This window comes from Pavona decussata, unplaced genomic scaffold (assembly GCF_977016875.1).
Source record: "Pavona decussata unplaced genomic scaffold, jaPavDecu1.1 SCAFFOLD_2, whole genome shotgun sequence".
In the NCBI taxonomy this organism is placed as follows: domain Eukaryota; kingdom Metazoa; phylum Cnidaria; class Anthozoa; order Scleractinia; family Agariciidae; genus Pavona; species Pavona decussata.
The window spans coordinates 1,581,156-1,599,301 of NW_028145426.1; the positions used below are offsets into that span (position 1 = coordinate 1,581,156).

General features: G+C 40.0%; 2 protein-coding genes across 4 annotated transcripts; one reads left to right on the top strand and one right to left on the bottom strand.

The window, feature by feature from the left end:
- Positions 1-643: 643 nt before the first annotated feature.
- Positions 644-18,130, bottom strand: LOC146489932 (angiogenic factor with G patch and FHA domains 1-like). Of its 3 annotated transcripts, none has more exons than XM_085114636.1 (14): positions 18,020-18,130; positions 17,571-17,872; positions 17,169-17,233; positions 16,467-16,583; positions 15,728-15,932; positions 14,918-15,023; positions 14,250-14,301; positions 13,787-13,888; positions 12,484-12,655; positions 5,291-5,397; positions 4,817-4,887; positions 3,820-3,885; positions 2,704-2,803; positions 644-1,872 (listed from the first exon to the last, which is right to left on the bottom strand). In XM_085114636.1, the coding sequence occupies exons 2-14, from the start codon at positions 17,848-17,850 to the stop codon at positions 1,576-1,578; spliced, it is 1,740 nt and encodes a 579-aa protein (XP_084970762.1). In that variant the 5' UTR covers positions 17,851-17,872; positions 18,020-18,130; the 3' UTR covers positions 644-1,575. The 3 variants fall into 3 exon arrangements, with proteins under 3 accessions (XP_084970762.1, XP_084970818.1, XP_084970687.1); XM_085114692.1 differs by having other exon boundaries at positions 18,036-18,111; XM_085114561.1 differs by having other exon boundaries at positions 17,571-18,130.
- LOC146489933 (uncharacterized) lies at positions 6,324-12,320 on the top strand. Its single transcript, XM_085115429.1, has 3 exons — positions 6,324-7,276; positions 8,870-10,051; positions 10,504-12,320. The coding sequence occupies exons 2-3, from the start codon at positions 8,879-8,881 to the stop codon at positions 10,831-10,833; spliced, it is 1,503 nt and encodes a 500-aa protein (XP_084971555.1). The 5' UTR covers positions 6,324-7,276; positions 8,870-8,878; the 3' UTR covers positions 10,834-12,320.
- Positions 18,131-18,146: the final 16 nt, after the last annotated feature.

Here is an 18,146-nt window from a genome sequence, read left to right on the forward strand (position 1 = left end):
TCCTCGACATAACAGGCATGACAGCCTCTACATGTGAATTTATACACCACACGAGAACGCAAAGCGTCCTTCACTCCAAACATGTTTTATAAGGTGTAACTTAAAAGGTGTGAAAACAATCCTAATATCTATCCCCTTACAATACTTCTTAGTTAACGTTGTAATAACAGAGAATAAGGACCAGTGAAAGGTAATTTGAAAAAAACATGCCGGTGTCTCATTGGTGTTACCTTCTCGTTGTGACTTTGTGGGATTGTAGACCCTCTGTAGATAATTATTCAGTTCTCTGTGAATAATCTTAACTAATAATAGTAATAATAATAATAATAATAATAATAATAATAATAATAATAATAATAATAATAATAATAATTATGCAGTGCCCGTTTTCCATTACGCACTGCCCTTCTACTTAGAGCATGAACGGTTATCAATTATTTGCGCCGGTTCAGATTACAAAAAGGCACTAAATGTGACAGGTATACCAACTATTATTTCTTACAATCAATACTTTTACCTCGATCATTTCTGACAAAAAGCCATAGACTTAACACGTTTGCGCCTCAGGTAAACGTCGAAAGCAAAACCTTCAAAATCACCTAAATTCGCCGTTTTCGGGCAAAAGAACGACAAAGCACAACGATTGAGGTAAGTTTACATTTATTGTGACTTTTCAGATAAACATTTTCCCTAACATTTGGCTTTAATACGAACCTTGTAATATTTCCATACAAATCCTTTATATTTTGTAAACAGTCACCAGTCACACCGTTTGTGCGGGCTCCCTGTGGTCGATCCTTAGCCTGCGAGCAAGCTCTCGCAGGCTAGTCGATCCTCTCTTAATGCCGCTCATTATGAGTACACGCCGCTCAATTTGTAAACGTCTGCTGTCAAGAGCCCATTAATGGACTCCTTCTGCTGTGTAAATCATGCTCAGTTTGCAAAGGTGAATTTTGACAGCAAAAACGCGCCATATTTCACTACCTGATTTATTTCGTTGAACCACAGATTTTCATCTTCATTGCTTGCGCTCAGTTTCACTACTGACTACGCGACTGTCAGGTTGAAGTTTCTCATAGGCATCCATCATGATTTTCAGTATTTCCCTACAAAGATGTTTCTTGTAAGCATTAATTGTACTGCACTAAGGTATAAAGCATAAAACCCAGAAAAGAGAGCCAGTTAATAAATAAAAAACTCTCCAACGCAGACCTGTAGAATGAAATTTAACATTCTACCACTTTGACTAATTCCAAAACCGTCTCAGAGAAGTACTATGAGGTACAATTGACGGAAGAATCAGGCAAAAATTAACGTACGTGCAAATGTCTTCCACATCTCTTCCCGCGTCGAAACAAGGACGGAAGAAAATCTAGGATGCGTCTTATGTGCAGGCTGAGTCGAAATGCGACCACAAAAATCGGTTTTATATCCACGACTCTGATGATATTGGAAAATCCAAGTCCTCTCAGACGAGTTCAAGTCGCTGTCTCCGGAACAACATTTCTTCCTCAATGTTCTCGTTCTAAAAGCGTTCACGGCAATTCATGGTCATTTATCCTTGATACCAAAGTTTTATTCCGCAAAAATATCTATTGTTTCCTCTTCCTTTGATTGAGTTGGTGTGTTATTTGCGTTAGATTCCTCTTTCGGGGAAGTTCCTTCATCCTGGACTAAGTCTACAGGCGATTTTGTCTCTGTTTGAATTGTTTTAGCAGCAACGAATCTTTGAGGACCGGAAATGACGTGAACAGCTTGTCCATACCTCTCGCGAGTTTTAGCCCGGATGTAACTTTTCCCGTCTCCGTCATCCAGGCTCCGTTTGATACCTGTACCCAGTCCTCTAAGGCTATCACGGACTTCAACGATTACCTGCAGAAAAAAATACTCACTGTTCAACAAGCAAATTGCGACGTTCCAAATGGAAATTCGTGTTCCATTTGCATGTCTCGCATCTTTCATAACAGTAACAGATCTTTGGTTTACACATTCCTGCCAAATACTGTCTTAATCGAAATGACAGTTTCTTGGGGTTGCACGAAACGATATTTGTTTGGTAAATGGTAAACAACCCCAGAGAACTCTCTTGTGCTGCCTTCTTTATTGGGTTTATTGTGTGTGTGTGTGTGTGTGTTTTTTTTTTGTTGTTGTTGTTGAATGTGCAGGAAACTTTAATGTTCGTGGCACTCAGCATTCCACAGCCGCGGATTTGCCGCAATTCTACAAACTATTTAACAATTATTGCACGAGCGCGCGTTGGATATGAGATGATAGATAGCCAACGAGGTGCGTAGCGCCGAGTTGACTATAATCATCTCATATCCAGCAAGCGCGAGTGGAATAATTGTTTTATTAAAAACAATCAAGAATTATTGCTAGATCTTGCTGATTTCGCTTTGAAAGAACAATCAGAAGACAATTTATTGGTCGCCATTCCTCGGGCATGGTATAATGGCTCATATACCATGGCCGCTAAGCCAATCAAATCGCTGGAATTGCATTATACAATTATCCAGTTTTTTATAAAGACCCTTATCACTCGGCGGCCATGTTGAGTCTCGGGGGAATAAAAACCTTGGTTTTAGCACGGCAAGCCTCGCACTCAGTTCGCGTCTGGCCGAGGCTTGCTGTGTGAAAACAAAGCTTATTATTCCCCCGAGACTCAACATGGCCGCCAAGTGATAAGGGTCTATTGATGCTCACTGGTTCCCGGCGGCCGGCTCCCTCTCGTCCCAGTCCCTCTCCTTCGCTCCAGCCCATCTTTTCTAACATTTGGCGTCCAACATTATCTGTACTGATCGGCCTGAAAAAAAAAAAAAAAAAAAAAAAAAAAACGGTTAAGAAACCCCTGTGCCGATATATCACAATAAACTTAGTAAGGAGGAGTTCCTTGTTTGTCTCAAAGTGTCCAGAAAGTGTCAGTAATCAAGTCTTCAAGACGTGCGTTCAGTTCGTAACTGGAGTGCGCCATTTTTTACGGTTGGAATCTACAATTCTTCGAAATTGCATAATAAGAGAAGTGTGTCATTGTGAAAAAATTCGAATTGGAAAGTTCAGTCCACGAAATGAACGCTCTGGCAGGCCAGTTCTTAAAACTGGAAATGCCCCAAGTGAACAGCATAATGTTCCAAAACGTGGCCTACCGGTTCTTCAGACTTCATAAATAAGTTAGATATTGTCGTTTGGGTGCTTTTTATCTAACAACTTTTCCCCAGAATCCTTTAATTCCTATCAGACTCCTAAACGTCATTTTGGCATCGACATTCCTCGAGGTTTTCCCAGTTGATGCGTATACATTTTTTGCCACACTCAAATTTAATTTAAACACATCATTTTTATCAGTCAGTTGGTGCGAGTAAGTGGTTATTGCCCCGCATCCCACAGGACCGATGCTCAAGAGCCGTTAACACGACAGGAACAAAACATATGCGGACCCTTTGAAAAGTGGTACGGTACCGATAATCTTAGTTGAGAGAAATACCCACGCCATTTTGTGTCCATAGGCACCTGTGGATCCAGAACAGCAGGTTTTTCTCTACAAGCAGAATTGGTACCGTGCCACTTTTCAACGGGTTCGTACGACTTTTTGTGTCTCGCGTGTAAACGACCCTTCAGTTTACACTTTGTGGCGTGAGGTAAGTAGAAGCGTTACTCCCTCTTCCTGGCGGATGGGATACTTCTTGGCCATTACATGGGTACTCCTAGCATTTCGCTGATACCTCTTTAAAGAAATGGATGGAGCAACGTTTCTTGACTGTGGACAAAGACGTCGGCAGAGAACGACGAGGAAACAAGCTCAGGATTGCAAATGAACGTTACCTATGAACAGACGCAGGGGCGTCGTCAGCAATCACCACAGGAACATCACTTCCAACCTTTGTACGTCTAACGGGAAAGGTAAGCAACATAAATGAGGAAATGATTGAAGAAGTAACAAAATTGTTGAGATTTGATTAAAACGATAGGAGAAACAACGCAAATCGCTTTTGTATAAACTGTAAATACCAGGGTCAAACAACGAGAACATTAAAACAAAATGGTTAAAAATATTGTTTCCTGCATTCGCACATCATTTATGGCCTTTCAAAAAGTAAATTAAGCTCACACAGTTTGACCTCTTCGGATCCTTTAGCTGAAATTTAAATTGCAAACATTTTTGGGAACGTTATCTTATTCCCTGAATTTGTGAGCTGCTGTTGGCGTTTTTTGAAAATGCTTGCTGGCCCTTTTTGCATAGACTGCAAGCAGTCCATTTCTAGATAGTCGAGAAGTCGCGCGAAATAGCCGAGCGCGTAAAAACTGGAGCGAACTAGCGGAGGGGGGCTTGAGAAGAGGCGGGGAAAAGGGGAAATGAAAAGAAGGAAATTCCTTTCCTTCCCGTCTCTCCCCCAGTCTCTTCTCGTTTATTTCTCATCGCTCCAGTCTCGCTGTGCTGTGAGCGCAGCCTCTTGACTAACCAGAAAGCGACTGCTTGCAGTCTATTTCTTGCACTTTCAATGACGTATTTGCCCGTCAGGAAACAAAATGGATCAGTTTTCTAGCGTTGCGAAAGTCTGAAGGGACCTTTTGTTGAAGGAAACGCTAGTTTTTCTTCACAATTTAATCCGAATTTCTGAGACGGGTATTTCCTTTAATTTCCGAACAGATGTTCCACCAAAACCAACCGCTGGGTAACCCTGGTTACATGGCGCGGCTGAAAAGCTCAAATCTAACGTTGTTCATGTTAATCTATTACAGGAGGTAGCCGTGTACAGGCCAGAATGCATGATATGGTATGAACAATTTGGAATTTGATTAAAGAAACATGGTCACAAACCTGACGTCAGCACGATTTTTGTACTTTCCTGCGAGAGTTCCATCGGGGACTTGTTCGCTGTAGTCGGATTCCTAGAACAAAGGAATTAATTTTAATCTTTATAATTCTGGTGGGTTTGTCTAATTGTACAAAATCTCTGTAGTGGCAACGTTTCTTCCATTTAAAATTTTACAAATGTTTCGTTGAACTTCGCACAGAATACACAACAATGGAAAGCTAAATGAATATTCAAAACACGAGTATGACTAACAAATGTCACAGAGAAAGAGGATATATTGGTTGACATCGTCAAGGTGACCTCAGTAGAAATCACACTGTGAACTTTCCGGCGTGTTTTCATTCAAAGTTACGGCGATGTTTCTTGCACTCTGACCAGGCAGCAGTATCACTAGAGTCAGAAAACTTCGCTTCTGCAGCTCGCATGCCAATAGTAGTGCCTGGCACGCTTCGTCGTGTTTAACAGAAAAGGCTCACCTCTAAAGCATACGCCTTTTTGATTCTCTTTAAAACTGACTTCCTCTGTTCTTGTGTTGATGATGAATCGATTGGTTTGCCGCCTTGAACCACCTTGGTGATGCACACTGCAAATCAGACGAGACAGAAACGCGACTTCGCCATTTAAAGAAATAAAACCAAGCAATAAATATTCTACGTTTCTTTAACAAGCTCTTAATGTAAGACTACTCTATGTGCGAACTCTTTCAAAGTAACCATGCAATGTTGCACCGATAAAACTGACATCATTAGTGCCAGCGGATAGCTTGCGCGGAATGAGTTTCTTTCAAAATGAGAGTAGAAGACGTCATGTCCAACTCTGGCAACGTACCCCTATGAGCGCTATTTTGTACAGTTATGATAAGAGCCTTGATAATTTCTTTTTTGATTCCAATCAGTCAATCAGTCAGTCAGACAGTTAGCTAGCTGCCACTTCGTTATTAGTTGGTTGTTTGTTACTTTTAGGTGCCATCTTGAAGATGAAGTAGGCGTTGCAAGAAAATTAGTCAGTACGATAAGGAAGAACACCGTGCTACATTGCCTTGTCATTAGGATCACATCGGTACATTGAAGGCCTGGCTTAACTAGGAAACATTGTTGCGGAAACATTGTTTCTTGCTATGTTTTCGAGGTGGCTAAATTAGCGTGAAGCAAACAAAATGTTTTGCTGCCCCGGTGGCTAGATGAGAAAACATTGTTTCGGAAAACAGAGGGTCACGCATGCGCATAATAATAAACTGACTTTGTTGCTAGGAAACATTTTAATGAGCAGCACTGGAAACTAGTCAACATTGCTTTCACAGTGGCTAAACTGGGAAACATATGTTTCGGAAGCAAAATTTGTGTCCGGGTAGCAAAAATGTTTTTGACCTAAGGCAAAAACATTTTCTTGTTTCCGAGCAGCAAAATTTGTTTCCGCAACATATGTTTCCCGCGTGGCTAAACTGAGAAACAGTTGCCTCCGCAACAGTGTTTCCGCAACAATGTTTCCTAGTTTAGCCAGGCCTTTCCACGTACGTGTGAAAATTGATTACGATTTCGTCGTACAAATCTTTCCTCGATAATACAGTAAATAACGAATGGAAAAACGGCCGTTAATCAGTACTTATCGCACTATGAAATCTATGTTTCTTAGCGAAGTAGTCTCCTGTGCACGTGGCCGCCTTGTGTGCCTGGTTGTCCTGTGCTAAGACATCAAATCCATTACCTCATGTTAACGCGTGCCTACATCATTTTTGCATGGCAAAGCACGTGCATAAGCGATAATACAGAGTAATTAACAACGGAAAACACTAAACGCACGAGTACAGAATCTGTAAAATCATTTACAACTGACATAAACTAGTAATGCGATATGCTCACATCAACAGCTATTTTCTTTGGTAAAAATTATTTGCTTTATAAGCAAAAACCGGAGCACATAAATTAAAAAAATTAAGATGCAAGCGGCCCAGGGTTGTATAATTGGGGTTTGCCTTTTAACAAGCTTAATAAATATCCACCGCCGATTCTTCAATACAAAAGTAGCCATTGGGTCTTGTAATTTATCGTTTTTAAAGAAATGTCGCCTCACAGTGGTGAAGCCGAATTGACTTTTTCAACATTTTGACAAAAGCTATTTTTCTTTGGCTTAAAAATTTGCCAAGTTTCAATAAATCGACACGTTAATTATCAACACGAAAAGTCCACCTGTCTCATGTTTACACAGATGATAAATGATTCATATTTTTCCCATTTTCACACAAAAGATATCTACATAAGTTGTGGATCTTTTTACACGGCATTCGCTCATACCACCAGCCGTTTCCACAACAGTATCGGGCATGAATTCTCCTTAGCAACAGTGTGTTTAAATCCTTCCGTCATTTCGAATAATTTTTATACTCCCTTTATGAATGCATAATTGAGGATTTCACTTATGTGAGAGCCGCTCGATATTCAGTCAGTGAACATTCCTGCTAAACGGTATGTATACATTGGCCTTGGAAATGACGGGAAAAAATTGACTTGCGTTTGCCTGTGGAAGTCAAGCTACAGAAGACAACAATACGTGGGAGCACTGAGCTTTCATTCAAATTACATCAAATCCGAATTCTCGTCGAAGAAAACTACAGGACCCGAAATATAAAATTTATAACAATGATTGGAGTATTTCTGTACTACTGAAATTTATCGATCATTTAGCTTTATAAGGACGGGATTATTTACAATTTAAAGCAAGCTGTTTTACAACAAAGCGCAAACTGAGTTATATTGTTAAGTGAAACTTTCTTATCCTGCGACATATTTCCTTTCAACGAGAAAACTCTTTGAAGTGAAGCAAGTTCTCTTTCAAAACAAAGGCAGCCACTTTAAGCCATTAAAAACAGTGTCTGTTTAAATTGACGCCATTTCTATTTGAGGTTGCAGGTAGCCTTACTCTGAATTGAAAATATAATGAATACGTTTGAAGAGTTATGGAAATATTTTCTCAAGTTAAAGATATTTATTTTAAAAAAAAATTAACGATTCGAACGCACTAGAAGGCTGATAATATTGATAATTTACAGAACCTCTATATCGCGTATTTAAAGTGCCTTTATTCTAAAACAAAACTGTGACTTGGCATGAAGCAACATATTCGCATATTTGCTTCGGAAAAAAGTTAAATTCGTATCTACTAATATCTAATATCTAACTAAAAAAATATTCTATACGTTAACTTAGTCCACGCTCGAGACAAAGTAATTAGAAACTTGAACTGGTTGACGGTAAATATTTACCACTTAAGGAGTCTTTGAGTTGTGTACTGTATAATTGGCATTTAAGTGACTCAAGAAAACTTTTCTGCTGGCTGTGCTGTGAAGCCGGCTTTGAAGCAGTGCTGTCATACTAACCTGCTTCTCACGCTGCACGAATTTAAAAACGTTTTTCAATTTAATTTTGTTTTATTTTATTTATTTGTACACGAAAATCATCAGTACAATATAAAAACTACATGTAAAAGTACAGAAAAAGTATGTTTGGTTTTATCAAACGAGTTGATACGTTTATTCAGCCACCTTAAATCTCTTTAAGGTGGCCATTGATAAAACCAAACATTTGTTTCTACTCCCCAACGACGCAGCTCCAGAGCTTACAGATGTATTTAGAAACTAACCCCCTTATACATTTGTTATAGAAAAGGTAATTGGTTTACATGATTGTCGTGTGGGAGCCAAAGGAAAAAAGTGCGCTTTTGCCTTCTTTACGAAAACTCCCGGGCCGGAACTCACAACGATAATTTTTAATTTAGTGCTGCCAAGTACAAGGTGGTAAACACAAAACGCTGAACTGTCATCATAATCTTCACATAAAGGCTATTGAGTACTATCATGTTGCGTCTTGCTGTTTGTTATGCCGTACCAGGCGGTTCTAGCTTTTGTAGTCGGGATTAGGTTGCTTAAACAAGGGCCCTTAACGTATGCAGCACTTTTTGTAGGCCGGTTCAGTATGCCATAAAAGGCAAAAATAAAAAAATAATAAAAAAAAAGGAACAGCTAGTAAAATAAGGCAAAGATTTTTTTTTTCTATTTGCAGATTGCAGTTATGACAACAAAATACCCAGTTAAAGTAGACTGCATAAGGCAGGTGCCGTATTCGTCACTGGAGGAGGAGGTAGAATTAATCGAAGAACTGGTAAACCCAGAGAAACAAACAGAGAGCAGTGACGAAGAATACGACACAGACTTGGAAAGTGACTTCAAAGACGACGCCATTGAGAAAGACAGCTTGGACAGAAGGCACTACCTCACTGCATGCACGAATCTCGGCTTGATCCCATGTACACCGTTTCTCCGACAACTGGACAAGTCGGAAATGAACTTGAAGCATTACAACCTCGGGCCGTTGGGCGCAGAGGCTGTTGCAGTCGCCTTGATGCAGAATAACCGAGTTTTGACGCTGAATATATCCGACAACTGCATTAGCGCCGACGGCGCGATTTACATCGCTAAGATGTTGACAGAAAATCCGTTCATCACGGAGCTGGACGTTTCGCAGAATGAGCTCCGCACACAAGGGGCGTATGCCATGTCGGAGATGTTGCGGGACAATAACGAGCTCTTGGAGCTGAATCTCTCAAATAACGGATTTGAACAAAAGGATGCAGAGCCGATTGTGGAAGCCATGAAACAGAATTACACACTGAAATCCCTAAATCTCAGTCACAACAACTTCTGTGAGCTCGGAGGACAACTTCTGGGCCCAGCCATCGACGCAAACGTAGGGTTAGAATATCTGGATCTGAGCTGGAATCACTTGAGGAGAAAAGGAGCGGTCGCGATTGGCTACGGGTTGAAAACCAACTTCGCTTTAAAATTCCTGGACTTATCTTGGAATGGTTTCGCAGACGACGGTGCGAAATCCATCGGTGAAGCTCTCAGTGCAAACAACACTTTAACAGAGCTGGACATTTCAAGCAATCGGATTTCTGTTGTCGGAGCGAAGTGGCTGGCGAACGGACTGGTCCAAAATTCCACTCTCCAGATCTTGCGAGTTGGTCAGAACCCTTTCCAGAGCGAGGGTGCGTACGAGATTTTGAGCGCTGTGGCTAAGAATAAGGAAAGCGCCATCGAGGAAATGTACTTCGACGACATTCCCGTAAATGCAGAGTTTGAGGAATTACTGGAGGAAATACTTGATGAAAGAGCGAATCTGAACGTACAGTGTGGAACGGCCATGAGGGGGAAAGACAGAGTAAAGAGAATGAAGAAAAAAGTGGTGAGTAAGCAAACACTACGCTTGCACGCCAGCACGTTTTACATGTGCCATTTTTTGTGTAACTGTTGTCGCACTTTTTAGTGCAACTATTGTCGCGTTCAAGCTGCAGTTTCAAATTGCCTGTGTAAACTAGAGGCTCTTTCAGTGCGATTTGTCTGCCCGATATTCCAGGGATTTTGAACATGTTTAAAACGTGATGCAAACTAGCAAGGTTTCTCAGAAAACGTACAGCGATATAGCGCTGAAATCGCAGCTGGTTTATACGGGCGATCTGAAGTCGCAGCCCTGAGCGAGAAAGACATCAATAAGGGACTGGGTGCGACAAAAGTTGCATAAAAAATCGCACGTGTAAACGGGCTTTTATAAATGAAGGTTAGGCCGCTTTCCTCACACTTGACAGCCAATGGCTACTTGCAGTAAGATGCCAAACATATACCTTTCCTTTGACACAGGACGTTCTGAACCTGTTGTTGGAGTACATAGAACTCAGAGGACTCCGCGTAGTGGACTTCTTCCGTCAGCTGGACAAAGACAACAGTAAAAAGATCTCCAGGGCAGAGTTCATGAACGGCGTGAAGAAAGCAGGGATCCCGATGACAAGAAAGCAACTGAAGAAACTGGTGAGAATCCTTGATACGGACAACGACGGAAATATTGACTATGGAGAGATGGTCGCCATTAAGAAGGACGAAGTGTTTGACTTTTACCACAAGAAGAAAACCTACAAGAAGGACGATCCAGTTTTGCAGTCTTTTAAAAGCGCCCAGCAGAAAAATACCTGAGTTTCGAATTTTTCGAAGTGCACAAGAACAATATGCCTTTTTGGTAGTGTTTTAAATACACAACAAAAAATATTCCCCTTTATGTCTGAAAATGTACAGAAACGACGATATATTAATTAAGTTTGTGAAAATGTCAAGCGAAACAAAAACGACGGTGATATCTTGGGTAGCGCGTTGGAGGTCAGGTCTAAAAGTGGATAGCGCGAGGGCTGGCCGCTGCCTCGGTGTTGTGTCCTTCGGCAAAAGACTTTTCTCTACATTGTCTCTTTTCACCCTTCATATATGGGTGCCGAAAACATACTGCTGGGATGGACTAGGAACCCATCCAAGGAAATAAAAGTTCTGGCTACAAATCTTTTAAGGCGCCTACACAGAAACCAAGTCATTTATACAGACTTTTAGGTGCAAACTGCACCATTTACAAAGTCTTATATGGTTGATCGAGAGGACAAAAGAACGATCAACAGAACAATGCTCCCAGCCCTATAAAAACAATGCAGCTGCAGGTTATAAGGGTCCAGTGAAAATATGTCTACTAGACTTTTAAGTCAAAAATTTGTAGTCTTGAGCTACGACTCATAAACATTTGCAGTATTTGAATGCAACTTGCAATTGATTTTCATGTACATGTATGATCGGGAACTTTATTCTATATTGTACCTTCTTTGAAATCCAACCCCAATAAATCTGTTCACTGTTAAAGTTTTTAAAATGAACTGACCCGTTGATGTTATTCGAAAACCAAAGTGGAGGTATTTATTGGCCATGTAAAAGGCCATAATAAAGAAAAATACATGGGGGTTGAAAAGGACGATACCAGAAGAGAAGCACAAAGGAAAGGATGAGAATAACAAGCCGGGACGCTGACATCATTAAACCAGGTTTCGTACAGAAAAGTGAAACCAATTAGGAAAAGAAAAATATTCAAGTCCATGTTAGGCAATGTCAACTTTGTTTCAACTCGGCCATGCTCTATTTTGGGACAAATCAAAGACTTTCCTCTACTTAAGAAAGAATTCAAGTACTTGTCAAGGATAAAAGATTTTTTTAAAAATTCTTAAAAGGACCTTTCAAGGACTTTTTATAAAATTGAAGGATTTTTCAAAACTGTGTAAACCCTGTAAACCTATAAAAACATGACGTTTCTACATGTACATGTACATGAAACATTGCGGTAGTAGAATTTGGGGGACTGGCGACTTTGGGGAATTACCGATAGAAGGTCCATTTATGCAAATTCTTAAAGACAGCTGTTCTCTTGACAGATTGACTCTTTTTAGTCCCGGTTAAGTGTTTCTAAGAGCTACATTGAATATGATGAATCAATCAATCAATCAATCAATGTCTACGCGCATTTCAAAAATACAGGTGTATAACATAAGTAGTGGTTTGCTTGCCCCGCAAATAGCTACAGCAAGTTGAGGAGCAAGATCAACACAAGAAAATGACAAGTGCAAACTACATGTGCATGTACATGTTTTACATGGAAATAAACGAGCAACAAAATGAACAAGAACAACAGCAACAACAACAAAATTTTAGAAGGTACAAACCCGTAACCCGTTAATTTACTGACATCAACGTCGTGAAGAAATGGGCTAGAACAATATTGCATAAAGCACCAAAACATTATAGAACGCCAGAAGTTACCTTCATCATCCAGATCAAATGATGGGCCTTGCTGGGCATGGGCCTGTACTTGACCGGGCTCACATGAATCACACGTTTGTGACCCTGGGTGAATGTGCAGATGCAGTGTAGTGCTTCCAAGTGTGAGCTCGTCTCCATGAGTGATGACCTGTGGCTCGCTTTTTTGTTTGCTCTGTAACAGAGAAGAAACATATCAACGTTCTTGGAATAGTTAGAAGTCCGTACTGAAGGAAGGCTACTTGATAATAGGCCATTTCCGAGTTGCCATAAACTTCACTATAAAAGCGAGGCTAAGTGCAAAACTTTTCATATGAAAATTAGTTTTGTTTGCATATGAATGAAAACTAATTTTCATAACAAAAACTTTGCACTTAGCCTCGCTTTCATAATGAGGTTTAAAGCAACTCGGAAATGGTCTATTATTTCGTACTTTTCTTTCCTTCTTACGGTCACTTCTATCAAAGCAGCCTTTCTGGTTAAAAGGTGATGTTTGGGGTTTTGTGAAAACTTGAGTAACAAATTCTCTAGCAATTCCCATTAACTAAAACATAAAACAACAAAGAAACGACATGATGACGTGTCTCTGCTTCATTTAGTTCAGTTCAGCAATGATAAACAGACATGTACAGTACAGTGCAATGAAACCTTCAAAACGTCTTCTTCTATAACCAACTCCGTCACTTTACATGTGGTAAAGCACGGAAGACAAAAATAAAACCTACCGTATTTATTCGATTAACTGCCCTGGGCGCTTATTGCATTTTGCGACCATGAAGGTGGGCGCTTATTCGAGGGTGGGCTCTTATTGTTTTCCCAACATTTTCAGCAAGCGAGGACATTTTTAGAGAATAGCAAAACAAAGGATAACAAGTTTATTCCGCTTCATTTAGCCAAAACAAAGTGCAAAAGCTAACATGAACAAGCCATTATCAATATAAAAGTTCATTGACTACCGTATCTAAAACCAGTTTTGGAACACAACTGACGCTCCTTTTACTTCACGCTGGGCTAGTACATAAATGTTTTCTTTTTGGTTGTTGTTGTTGTTGTTGTTGGGAGGAGGAGGGGTGGGCGCTATTTAACTTTTTGGTTTTTCAGAAGGGGCGCTTATTTGAGGGTGGGCGCTTATTAACTTTTTGGGCTTTCAGGGTGGGCGCTTATTCGAGGTGGGCGCTTATTCGAAGGTGGGCGGTTAATCAAATAAATACGATACTCAGGTTTTTCTTTCAGCTGTCAATAGGAGAGAGGGGGGAGATACCTGTGCAAAAACTGTTGATCAAAGATAAATATAAAATTGTATTACCTCAGAGAGTCGCACTCCATTGAGAAATGTCCCGTTTCTGCTTCCAACGTCGCAGATAAAGAATTGTCGTCTTTCTTTATCAAACTCGACCTTGCACTGCATCTGTTCATAGAGTGATAGGATACAAATTTAAGTGTAAGAAACACAATGGACCTGCAGGGATCCTCGATCTGTCTCTTTCTAAATAATGGCCTACAAGAAACTGTACCATCTACTACCTTTTTTTCATCCAAACCCTAAAAATACTGGAAATCTGGGTAATTTCATGCGTTTTCACGTCTGGCATATTTTTGTTAACTTGTTAGTTAGGTCACACTCCCCGAGATTCAAAGGGCCCATTTCTGAATTGAGAAAAAACTCAAGACACAGTGGTGTAGCCCGCAAAAAAAATGATCCCAAAAGACAAAATTTTTTCACAGTAATTACAAACTGCATACAGTATGAAATGAATCAAAATAAATACCTTGCTGACTTCAACATCCGGTACTCTGATAACATGAGAAGAATCTTTCTCCCTACAAGACATAGTTAAAAAAATTACATTGTATTGTACACTGTAAAGTCTGAAAAGGGAATTTTAGATGAAATTTTAAACAGCATCCCCAAGACACTGAGACAATGCCCTATTATGGACAATTTACAAGCTCTGTTACTGAGGACCGAATTTCCAAAGATAGTAAATTATAAGTTGTAATAATATATTTAACTTGTAGTCATTTTTTTCTCATGGACAAACTAATAGGAACTCCATTAGGAAGAAAAATTTCTAAGCTCAACTATCATGTATAGAAATTGAGAGTGAATAATTTATAAAACAATTATTGTCTTAATAGTATAAAAAAAAACTTTACAAGATAGGTTCATGTTTTTCAAACAATGATATAAATACACTGTAGGTCATTGTTAGGCAGTACTCACTTTAATCACTATCTACAGCAGAATAGATAGTGAGTAGCATAGCCAATAAGAGAACAGCATTCGTGATACATTACGCTAGTAGATTTATACTAATATGTGATACAACCCTTGTTGGCTGCTATTGACAGTACATTATGCTGGATGCACTGAAAATTAAAACATGGCAAATTATGAACAACAAGTTTATGACAACAACGTGCTTTCAAAACTTACCTCCCAATAGTCCCACCAATGTAAGTGACAATGAATAAAGTTCCAACTTTCAGTTTTGCAGACTTGATCACAATTGCTCTGATGCAAGGAAACTGTATCTCAGTAACTAAAACCACAAACAGACCAAGAAAAAAATTGTGAGGCCAAGTCAATGCAAACCAACTGGCATGCACTTTACATGGGATATCAATCATAGCGACATGACATGAGAGGATGTGTGATGTGATGTGACATGAAACAACAAAACATGACATTGCATTATGCCAACCCTCATACACAAAACTATTTCTCTCGGGTTGGTTTAGCCTGCAGAGCAGGCGTTTTTGGGTGTATTCGAACGCGCGTTAGAAGGCCGCCATTTTGGATGCATAGAGAACTGGGACTAGTGGAAGAGGGGCAGGCGTCGTCCTCTCCCTCGGAATCCTTTTTGGCCTCACCCCAACCCTCTGTCAGCTTTATCATCCAAGATGGCGGCATACTGTAGAGTATTCATATCCTTTATCGTATCCCCTAAAAATTAAATACGCCTGCTCTGCAGGCTTAAGGGTTGGTTTAACACTTCTCTCCTCCTCCATCATCAACCCTGTTACAAGTATTGCCAGTCTTGTTTCTGTCTTCCATCGTCATGAACCATTACACCTGAAAACGTCCCCCTTTTACATGTACACTTCACATCAGTTTTTATAATAGTAAGCAGTTCCTTTTCTACATGTTCCATATCTCTAATCTGTAAAATCACTACACGCCAGACAGCTAGACGCTAGACACTCCCCGCATTTCATAACAATATTTCTTTCAATCATCACCTACCCTCAAGATCCTGGTCACTTGCTTCCTCATCTTCACTACATTCTTCACCACTTTCCTTTTCCTCTTTTTCATTTTTACCACCCTTATCAGCTGTTTCTTTTGTACTGCTGGGTAAATCCACTTTGGAGTGAAACTTGTAAGTAGCACTTTGCTCGTCATAATAATAGTAGATCCCAGTAGTATTCTCATAGTACAGGTGACTGCTCTGAAAAAAAAAAATTAAAATACCAGGAATGACAATAAGACCTTAACTGTACAGTGCAGTGAACTTCAATGCAGTGTTTATGGCAAGATTAAGCCTAGATATATGCAGAAGGTGGCCAAAAATGGGAGTTACTGGCATCTAAATGAAAACAAGATACATGAATGAAGCTGGGGCCAAAACAATCCCTCCCTCCCCCCTTCAAAATAGCATGGGCCAATATTACAACCCTTCCTCTGCCCTCCTTTATTTGAGGGGGGTAGGGGAGGTGGTAAGGAATTGAGTGGTTTGAGATGCAGACTCTTAATCTGGTGGCCAAGGTTCGAGTCCCCTCTCTGACCACAAGACGAATTTGTTTCATTGGTAACCCCCTGTTCAAATCAATCCTTGTTAAAGACTTCTAGCAATGTTTGCTGGACTCATTTTCTGCAAATGCATGTCATTACTAGGGCCCCGGTTGTAAACATTTTATTTAACTGGCCCTAGGATACTGTACAGCCACCACAGATATACTTCACAGCATTAAAATCAACTTACAGGGTCATAATAATACCCAGTATTCCAATCATAATAGAGTCCTGTGCGGTGATCATACACAAAGCCACTCTGACTCATAGCATCAGTAGCTGCTTCCTCCAGTGATGCTCGGAGATCCTAGAGAGAATCACATTACCCATCAAATAAACTATGTATGAGCAACAAGACGCAAGTCATTTTTTTTCTTCCTTTTTTTTTTTTTTTTACAGTTTGCATTGCATGATTTCAATGACTATTTATGGACTTGCCAGACTGAGGCACTGTAGGGTTACAGCAACAACCAATCAGAATAATCTACATCTGCAGAAGGGTGTAGGATATAGCAAAAAACATTGAAATGGAGACAAGCTAAATGACAGGCCCGCATGACTCGGCCTAAACTTGTTAAGGGTGGATATTAGGTAGGATAAATAGACTGAAATTCTTAGAACTTAGAAACAAGAGAACAGAGAAACACAACCAAAGGAGACTTCTAAGTCCTGCAGTGACTAATAAAGATTTGTGGTTTAGTGAGCACATAATAACATACTTGTAGATTATAACTGTACATATATGTATTTTTATATAATTCTATTGTAGATGCAAATTGTGGCAATAAATTATGTACAGTACTTTATTAATGAAATGACTACTATGAAGAACAACACTAACTCCATTTCTTAATGAAAAGACAGAAGTAGGGATGTTGGCTAATACTCTCACCTTGCTTTCAGTTGCTTCTGACCTTTGAGCATGTTTGTTTGGAGTCAACTTGCAAGCTTCTCCATCTGTACATGTATAATAGTGGTAATAATGGGAATTATCAGATGCCAGACATAATCAGTATGTATCACTTGCATGAGTCGAATCTTCACTTTTACGTCGACTTGAACAAGTGGTGAGTATGATGGACATGAGTAAGTCCTTTTCATGAAAATCATAACGCAGCAAGATTGTTGTGCATTGTAACAGGCTAGAAATTTTAAAACCCCAAAGTCTAGCAGGCCAAACTGTTTGGGGCTCAGAAAGAAAAACACAAATCGCTGATGGACCTAAGCCTCCCCAAACAGCACCACGTCCACCCCCCCCCCCCCCCCCACTTCTTTCTTCCGTACATGTACCAACCTTGAAACGTTTCATTGCCTTTTTTCCTTTTGCTGCCAGCATTCTTCTTTCTCTCTTCTTGCAACTTCTTACTCAACTCTTTCACTTCACGTTTCAGATTTTCGGCATTTTTCTGCGCGTTGTCTCGCTCGAATTCAGCCTTGTGGAGTTTCTTCTTAACAGCGTCAAGTTCGCGTTTCAACTCATCTATTTGACCATTCAAGGCCGCGACTGTGTCATTCTCTGTAGAGGATTTAGAAGCGTCAGTTGAGATTTCAACCTTGCCTTCGTCGTCATCCATTCGAAATCATTTGAGATGGGATCTACAAAGAACATACAAACATGTCGGTCTATGAAAATGCTTCGAATTCCACCAAGATCTTGCTCGCTTATAGCTTGCAACATGACAAGCAAAACCGCTATTGACGGTACAGATTGTGTAAACGGTTGAAAGCTTTTGAAAATTTTACTCTGACAAAGACCAACGCTATTTCCAACGGCCAAGACACTTGCAATTCCACTTCGAGTTGGTCTGGTTTCACTTCGAAGCATTAGCGGCCATCTTTGTTTTGTCTCGACCCAGTCTTTTCTCGGTCG